Here is a 9,026-nt window from a genome sequence, read left to right on the forward strand (position 1 = left end):
GAGGAGGGAGGGCATTTCTGCTCCCAGGTTGGTCAGAACCAAGGATGGGAGTGGAAATGAAGAAGGAAACCACAACAAAAAGAAAACGCAGCATATATCAAGCTCTGCTGAGCCTCAAAAGAGGCTCCTGCTGGGCAACTGTTCCTAGTTGACTTATGTTACGAGGACAGGGTCATCCTGCTCCTCAAGGATGTCCTAACCTCTTGCAGCCACGGTAGCCATAGGCTGACAAAAGGGAGTCATCTGGTAGAGATATGTCTGGTTTCACTGAAATCAGTGGCCAAGCTCCCACTGACTTCACTAAGACCACCGTCTAGACAGGATACTTGATGCAGAACAGTGAATTTGCTCACAATCCCTAGAGCTTTGCTCCATTAGCCAATGTGGCTAAAAATGCCCTGAAAAAACCTGCCACTTTGAACTGTTTTGCTGCACATAATGCTTGGAGAACCAAAGAAACCAAATACAACCCTCCAAACCAACCAACCAAAGAGGGGTGAATTGTTGGGAGAAGGGATGGCAGCCTCTAGCGAAGTAACAGTCACGGCAGATTACAAAAGAGCCAATTGACCCTCACCAGCTGTACTAGGAAAAAAAAACAAAAGAGATGTTGCATTATCGATAGAAAAACAACGCACATCCACAGTTATTTTACCTACAGAGCACAGAAGAATAGAGTAGGGGTGACGGAGCTTGGTGCAAGCAGACTCACACCTCTCCTGTGGTAACATATTATCCTTCGGAAGATCACTGGCTTGAGTAGGTAGTACATGCACAGCAATAAAAAAATTACTTGTATTGTCTTGGTCCCACCTCAGATCTCGGTGGACTCTATTCGCTCGAGTCTGGAGGGAGTCCATGGTTTTTTCTCCTCGGTATGCGGGGGACTGGTGGCCTTTGTGTTCATCTCGTTCACCTTGTGTTCCAGGAGCTGGTTCTTCTGGTACATCTCGACGTAGTTCAGCTGCAGCTGCTTCTGGTACTTGATGACTTTCTCCTTCTCTTCTTGCCACGTGCGCCGCTCTTCTTCAAAGTCCATCACCTGCTGCTCCCGCTGCTGCCGCTCCAGCTTCAGCTCCGTCTGGAGCCGCTCCACCTCCTTCCGCAGTGTGTTAACGCTGTCCTCGCTCTGCCGTTGCATCTTGGCTTCGTCACTCTCACAGGCCAGGGGGTCCCGCAGCTTCTCGGCCAGGTCCCCGCTGAAAGACCCTGAAGGTCCCATGCTGGCAAGTGTCCGCTTCAGGCCAGAGACCTCCAGCTCACAGTGGTTCAGTTTTTCCCTCAGCACCTGGACCTCACTCATCTTCCGCTGTAGCTCACTCTCGCAGATCTCCAGGTTGACACTCTTGGAACTGTAGGAGTCCTTCAGGGTGAGGATTTGCTCCTCCTTCTCCCGCAGGAAGTTCTTACCTTCCTTGAGTTGTGACCGCAGCCCCACGATCTCATTCAGCTTCTGGGAGACGTCCGCTTGGGAATCCTTCAGCTGCTGCTTGAGCAGAGAGATTTCACCCGCCTTCTGGCACACCTGTGAGGGCCAAGGGGAGAGCATGCATGAGGTAACGGAGGGGACAGCCAGGCTGTGGAGCAAAGCTGCTCAAGTACTGAGCTCCAGCCCTTGCGGGGACCCAAACCATGCCAAAGACCCAGAGGTTGTCCCCACATTTCTGTGGGAGGTCTGGTGTTTATTCCCATCTCTCAGGGACCTGATGCTGTTCCCAGCTGGAGTTAACTGAGTAGCTAAGCTAAGCACTCTGGTCCTCGCTGGTGGTGAACTGACACCAGTGCTTCTCTCCTAGCATTCATCTTACACACCTAACCACAAGACTGCTGTGCCCAGCCCAAAACCTCTGCTCTCAGTGGGAGTTTACCCACAGACCTCGATGGCATCTGGACCTTGAACATGCCCGAGGCAGAAACATCAGAGATCCAGAGAGCATCTGGGCTCTCCCTAAGCACTAGGAGTGTAAGACAAGATGTAGAGAATCAGTATTGCTTACTTGTGATATGATGCTTTCCTTCCCAAAGTCTCCTAAAGAACCTTATTAACTACATTTTAGGATTCACATCATCCACTGATCTGGGGGCAGTCCAGGGACTGTTAACTATTTATTTCCTTTGGGGCAGGGCATGAAGAGTGACAACCCCTCTGCTAGGGACCAAGGACAAACACGCAACCCACCCTTGCTGAAATGTGACTACCATGTGCTGTCCTTGGGCACTGAGGTCCCTGGAGTTTCAGGTTTCATCCTAACTGGCTCAAGACTTGCCCCCGTGGTAGGGTGCACAGGTTCTGGGCAGCCACCCTGTAGAAGTATCCTTGCTGCAGCATGTATATGCGTTAGGTAGGCACCACGATTCAGTACAATGCTCCTCTAGTTCTGCTTAGTCCAGCAAGGTGGCAGTCGCACGAACAGTTGAAGGCGTTGGAAGGGAATGATAGAAATGACCAAACCTTCATTCTCTCATGGGTTTTCAGGACCCTCCGTTGGCAGATCTGACCTGGCTGCCATATGTGGTTGCAATGACAAACAGTCTCTACCTATGCTAGTAGGAATCTGGGCTGGAGAACAGAAAGGATGGGCATAATTAAAAGTGGACTTGGTAGCTACCTCCAGGCTGGGGGGTCCTGTCCTTCTGAAGCTCCTGTCTCTTGTCATGAATGAAATACTTGGCCTTTCTTCCCTCCTGGGGTGTCTGCAAGGTCCATTGCTGTTCTGGTCTGGTTGGATCAGTGCTCCCCAGACAGTACCTCTTCTCCACTGCCTTCATTTCAACCTCCACCATCCTCTGCTATAAAAGACCTGCCTGTTGCATAGTGTTGAGGAAGACCTTGAAGCTCAGGATGGTTTGATGCCCGCTACGAACAGCTGAAGAGCTAGGAGGTATACCCATAGTCATTTCCTACTGACACCAGCTTTCCTTGGATCTGACAGTCATGGCTGTTTCCCAGAGATCTAACTCTGTGCGGAGATCTAACTCTGTGAGTAGCCAGATCCACACCAGAGCCTGTCTGTACCAGACACAGAACTACATCACACTGGTTTAACTGTAGTTTCAGTGGTATAGTTACGGCCTAGTTAAAACTTACAATCCCATTCATGTGGATTCACTAAATGGGTCTGAAAGTGCTCTCTGGGGGCTAGCTTTTCCCAAAAGGCAGGGAGATACATGATGAAGAACAGCTTAGATAGGAGTCAGCTTACAGATTAAAACACTTAAATTTAGGCATCTACTTGTGTGCTGGGCAGCTGTGATCCCGCTGCTGGCTGCAGTAATCTAGGCAATACAGTCCATGGAGCCTGGAGACTGGCTTAGTCAACAAATACAGGTGTCTGCAAATTTTAGGTTTCTTAATCCACAGACTGTATCCCACCTCTTTGCATTGATATCACTGGGTTAGCTGCTACTGGATGAACTGTAGCAGTGAAGCAGGTAAGCAAAAACTCATCTGCAGTTTTACCAGTGCAAAATCAGGGAACTTACCAGACCTAACTTGCTGGAAGACAAAAAAGACCTGGGCAGAGCAGCTGGCCAAAGGAGGTAGGTGGGACAATGCAGCCTGCTTTTTCTGGGATGTAGCTTGCAGAGATTTAACAGCAAGCCACTAATAAGCTCTGCTGAACATCTGCAAATAGCACATTACAGAACCTAATTAAGCCCAGCTTCATTGGCTTTCCATCAGGACTAGCAGAATAAGGTCTTCTTGATTCTAGAACTACTTTTTGCTTCTGCACTCTTAATAAATTTAAAGTTTCTAGCCAGACTGTAGAAGGATTAAAATTCCTCACATGATCAAGCTGAAAAAAATGTTAGTGCTGGCTATACAAACAGTGTTTGATAAAATGGTCTAAAAATAGAAATGGAAAAAAAATATAAGACTCAAGAGGAGAACTAGCAAGAGGAATTCGACTTTCAGTCTTTAAGGAGAGATAAACTTATTAGCAACTGAAAACAATGCATTATAATAGGAAGTATGAGGTAAACTTGGCTATCAGTATCATTCTCAGCTCTCTCATTTTATATCTTAATTAAAAAAAATCAAATATTTGAAAAGTAGGCTTTAGGGTTGCCCAAATTCAGGTGTTACAAGAATTTAATTAAAATAGACTTAAACTCAATTTTGTTAGGCACAAATACCTGTGTAGAAAGATCTGTATTCACTGAAATTGGATTCAAATGCTATGCATTGGCATGACCTAACAGTGAAGCATAATTATTAACCAGCACAAGGATGCTCACACAAAAAGGTTGCACTCATTTTTATTTAGTTTAATTGACAACTACAAATTTGGGGCTCAGAGAAATAAGTGGGTGACTACATTGTCACCTGTAACTTAAAAGCCACTGACCCACAGTCACTGTCTGTGGGGTGCTCTTAAGACAAATGGGAAATACTTTGAGCTACCTGAGCCCTTAATGAGAAACTCATTCCAGAGCACAACCTCTAAAGAGAAAAATCAAGAGAGCCCAGGGTCTCTGCTTTAGCCAAAATGCAGAAGTTTTAGTCACCTCTGGTGTCCACACGGTAATTAATTCATGTCCAGATTGCTAATTTGTCTGGAAAATCTTTCCCCCTCCATCTGCCCTCCCCCATGGTTCTTTATTGGTGAGTTGGCCTGTTGCTTTGCAAGTAGTAAAACAAGATATCTTACTGCTTTGGTCTGCATTGCAAACCGTGATCTAGCAAGGCACATAAGCATAGGCTGAGCTTTAGACTCTCAAACAGAGCCAGGGAAGTTGGTGTTCAAACTCATTGCTAGCTCCTAGACACAAACTGTTCAGTGAAGTCCCCAGACCTAGATACAACCCTTGGTTATTACAATGAGGCCCTTACCTCCCACTTGGTCTCTTCAATCTTTGGGAGAAACTCAGCCTGCTCCTTCTTGAAAGCCACAAATTTCTTCTCCAGCTCCTCTCGCTGCTGGAGGAGTTGCCCCATATCATCTTGGAGTTTTTTTTTCTCCTGCTGGAGTTTGAAGATCTGGAGCTGCAAGGCCTGCTGAGCCCGTTGGGCCTTTTTGGAAACCTGCTGCAATTTGTTGGCATAGTTTTGCCTCAGGTCCTCCATTTCGCGCTCCCAGATCTTCTGCTTCTCCTCGAACACTTGGAAGATGGCTGCCTCGCTTTTGTCCAAGTTCCTTCGCATCTGGAGGACCTCTTGCTCTTTCTCCCACAGCCGGTCTTCCAGGTCTTGGATGATGTCATCTGTTGAAGGCGAGTGGAAAGGCATTGTTTCGTTGAGATGGTTCAGTCTGTTGAACGAAGAGGTGCTCTTGCTTGAAGACCGCCCGCTGTCTGAGGTAGATATCCCGTTGTATCCCACGATGTTCTTATCGACATAGGTTGTTCCGATGCGGTTGATGTGACTTGTTGAGGCGCTCATTGGACCCACGTGTTGGCTGTAGCCTGTCCCGTACGTGGGCAGGCTCGTTAACGAGTTACGGCCTGAATCTGAAAGGCCTCCCACTTGGTTTGTAGTCCTGTTAAGGCTGGTCTTGTCGAGTCCACTTTTGGGTGCGGACGGGCTATTGCTGTTGGCATGGTTCAAGCTCTTTCTGTTCTCTGTCACCCCGTTGCTCTGCGGTGGGCAGAGATTCTGCATGGAATGGAAGTTTTTAGGAACTACTGGTTTAAAGGCTGAGGGTCTAACTAAGGGCTCATTGCTCTGCAAAAGGAAAAAGGACCACACATCAAACACAGCAGGAAGCTCAGTAACAACACACAAAAGACAGACATCAGCACAGGCTGGAGCTGATGGAGCTAAGCCATCTTTTGCTAGCTCCATATTTCTCAGCCTTAGTAGACCCTGCACTAATTGGGTTTTAATGTGGGGGACATGTGAGGACAACACTTTTATCTTCCCTCACCACAACTGAAAAATATCTTGACCCACACCAAATCTGCATGATTTTCCCCTGGAATTCTCCTTGGATCCTTGTAGTGCTCTCCTCAAGAAGGAGGGCTGCCACCTGCCTACCAGACCTGACCCAAATGGTTCTTTTATTTTGGCAGATTATATTTTGAAGGATTTCTTCCAGTGAGGGTGTGTTTCCCTGCTGCTGAAAACTGAAGTAAGCCCTTGGATTAGCAGCCGATCCGCCCTAGGAGCAACACATTTCCCTCCTGTCATCAGTCTGCTCTCCACTATGTGAACATCATGTCCTGCTTATGCTCAGACAGGAACACGTGGGACCTCTGGGGCTTGGCCATTGCTGGCCCAAGTACAGCAATAGTGGCCAAGTAATGTGGTGAGGCTGATCTCTGTTTGAACATCTGTGTTTCCTGTGGCCATGAGCAATGCTGGGGGGAGAAGGGACTGAAGCTCTGAAGGATTTAGAAAAAGAATTTACAACTTGTGAAGGCTTTTACATTCCTTTGCCAGTGAATGTACTTGAAAAGCAAAATTTTCCTCAAAATGGGATTGATTCTCCTGTACTGCAGGTTAGGCTTCAGGTGAAAACACAGAGGAAGCACCCTTGTATTGGCAAAATTTGCAAAAGCCTTTCAGGAGAAGCAGTTAGATCAAGCCCTGGTGAGCAGGCAAGGTTAGAGACCAAAACCCTGGCATCTGGCATGTGGAATTGAGATGGACTATTAGGGCCTGGTGGAAGGTGGCAGATTAATGGCCTAGGAGACAAGGCCACCGAACGCTGCAGAAATTGTACAGCTCAAGGCAGGAAACCTGGCAGCCTCCCCAGGGCACAAATTATGGGAGTCACTGGAGCAGATCAGCACACTATACAAAACACCCCTGGCTCTGGGGTACTTTACAGTGTCTGAGGCTCTGCTCTGCTAGACCTGGGAGAGGTTCTTCCCCTGAGGCTGGTACGAGCCATGAGGACTGTGCCTGGGTGAGCAATAATGTTGATGGGGTAGTTTTGAAATCTTGGCAACTTGTCCCTTACGAGTGGCTCTGGGATTTTGATCAGATACTGCACCATAGCCATGGGCAAGCAATACCTTCTGGTAGCAGTGGGTCACTGGAAATAGCCTGTAAATGGCCTGTAATGCAAGAGTGTGACTCAGACGTTGGACCTACTGAAGCAAGAGCTGACTCCAGCTCTCTCCCCTGTCAATAGGGGAGGTGGGCATAGCATCTCGGCTAGGTCGGAATAGCCGTTGACTTCAACATGGTCTTAAATGAGCTGGAAAATTAGCAGTGAAAGGCTTATTACCGATCTCTTGGGTTCCTCAAGAACTAGCATTCCCCTTTGCTCAATCCCCCGGAAGTAATAAGAATTACATTGTCTGTATATAAGAATTACCTTGTCTGTATAGTAAGAATTACACTATCTGCTAGGATTACACCATGCTGAAAGCCTCCTGATCTGTGTTTTTAGAGACATGGACTGTGTGAAGTCAGGATTCTCACCTGGTCTAGTTTGCCAGAGATTGGCAATATCTTTGGTGGGTTACTGGGCTCTCGGTATTGGGGAGGAGGCGGCATGTTCTTCTCATTGTTGGTGGTCACATTCCCACAGATGTCCATCTTCACCTTCTCACTCTTGCGCAGGTCGCCGTTGATGTAGAGGGAGTTGGAGACCTTTTCTGACTTGTATGTCTTCTCCTCACCGGAGTAGCGGTTGGAGATCTCCCGGGTGGAGTACCCATTGCGAGACCCCTCCGTCTGCCGGCTGCTGCTCTGCGTCCGGGTCCCCACGCTCTTCATGGCGAACTCCTGGTCATTGGCAACTCCGCTGCCCACACTCCCCATGGTGCTCTGGGAGGTGGGTTGGGAAGGCCGGGGAGCAAAAGTGTGGAAGTTATCCTGGCTGGGGTACGTCGGGTCACTAAGAACTGGCAGCGTCTCTAGCGTGGCCATGGCAGCTCAGAGATGAGGTGGAGGCACAGGTCAGTGGCACTGGGAGAGGGAAGAATAATAAAGGACTGTTAGAGAGATGCCCTTATCTCCCATACCCCTTTGCAGATTGGCATCGCACAGAGATGAGCAAATCTCTGGACTGGGTGGTGCCAGGGCAGGAGCTGTCCCGTCTTGGTGTGCAGTATGGAGCAGATGATGGGGCTGTGGTTCATGGAGGGGGAATGGCTGGGAACTACTGGCTCTGCTCATCCTCTTTGTGACCCCCAAAACCGCTTGGAGGAGCAGTGTGCAGGGAGGCCCCAAATCCCTCTCATTGCTGTGCAAAAGAGCTGCTGTTAAGCCTCTCGGTCCAAGGGTTGAGTCATCCCCACGGAGCAGGTTATGTGGGTTTTAGTAGGCACAGCTCTTCAGGATTGGCTGGACACAACCATTTGCTTGAATTATTTATTAGAATTGCTCACACTCTGAGCTTGAATTATTTCTCTCACTGCTCCCAGGTTTAAATGACCTTGTATGGCTGGGAGGATAGAGGGTTTCCATTCCTGGTCCATCCATAGGCCTGGGCAATATTGCTCCCTACAGCACATCCTTTAGAGATGGTTCAACAAGGCTTAAGCAACAGACTTTCCAGCTCTTCCTTGGGTGTATATCACATGGCCTTAAACAGCTCACTTCTAAAATAATGTTTTTGTCCAGCATCATCCTAAGTTTTCCTTAAAACCTTTATTCTCCTCTTCCCCTTTATTCTTAGCTAGTCTGTGCCTTGGATTGGCCAAAACTAGGCCATGGGAAGCAGATAACATGCAAATGGTGGTTGTATTTCTCCTTGACCTTGTCCCAGCTATAAGACATCTCAATTTAGGTATTCTAATTTCCATGCTAAATCCTACTCCCAGGTCACCAGTTTGGTCTCACACACAGTGAACATCTAGAGCCCACATACCTTCACCCACATACATTCCTATTGCCTGCGCATTTACCAAACTCAGCCCTGGAAAAGTCAGCCCTGTGCTTGTAGTATCTAGGTGTCACCAAGCATGTTATAAGCTACAGACAGTAAGACAAGGTCTATCCTTGAAGATGTATATCTGTGCAGCCCTCCTGGAGCACTTTTCTCTCAGAGCATTGAGCTGGGATGGGGCTTTAGCTAAGAGAAGTCAGTGATTCCAGCTTCAGTGCAGTCTTGGTAGGTGCCACCAGCCTG

The 9,026-nt window shown here is 48.0% G+C and overlaps 1 protein-coding gene across 1 annotated transcript; it reads right to left on the minus strand.

Moving 5' to 3' along the window:
• Positions 1–783: 783 nt before the first annotated feature.
• LZTS3 (leucine zipper tumor suppressor family member 3) lies at positions 784–7,853 on the minus strand. Its single transcript, XM_013951385.2, has 3 exons — positions 7,373–7,853; positions 4,835–5,665; positions 784–1,525 (listed from the first exon to the last, which is right to left on the minus strand). Exons 1-3 carry the CDS (start codon positions 7,820–7,822, stop codon positions 815–817), a joined length of 1,992 nt encoding a protein of 663 aa, XP_013806839.2. The 5' UTR covers positions 7,823–7,853; the 3' UTR covers positions 784–814.
• Between the last annotated feature and the right edge of the window lie 1,173 nt (positions 7,854–9,026).

The sequence above is a fragment of the Apteryx mantelli genome, chromosome 5 (genome assembly GCF_036417845.1).
Source record: "Apteryx mantelli isolate bAptMan1 chromosome 5, bAptMan1.hap1, whole genome shotgun sequence".
Taxonomy (NCBI): Eukaryota; Metazoa; Chordata; class Aves; order Apterygiformes; family Apterygidae; genus Apteryx; species Apteryx mantelli.

Bases quoted from the DNA above. Each gene is read 5' to 3' on its own strand.
- LZTS3 (XM_013951385.2), bottom strand. From the start codon at position 7,822: ATGGCCACGCTAGAGACGCTGCCAGTTCTTAGTGACCCGACGTACCCC. The intron at 5,666-7,372 runs GTGAGAATCCTG...TTCCTTTTGCAG, and splicing joins TCTCTGGCAAACTAGACCAG to AGCAATGAGCCCTTAGTTAG. The intron at 1,526-4,834 runs GTAAGGGCCTCA...TGGCCCTCACAG, and splicing joins TTGAAGAGACCAAGTGGGAG to GTGTGCCAGAAGGCGGGTGA.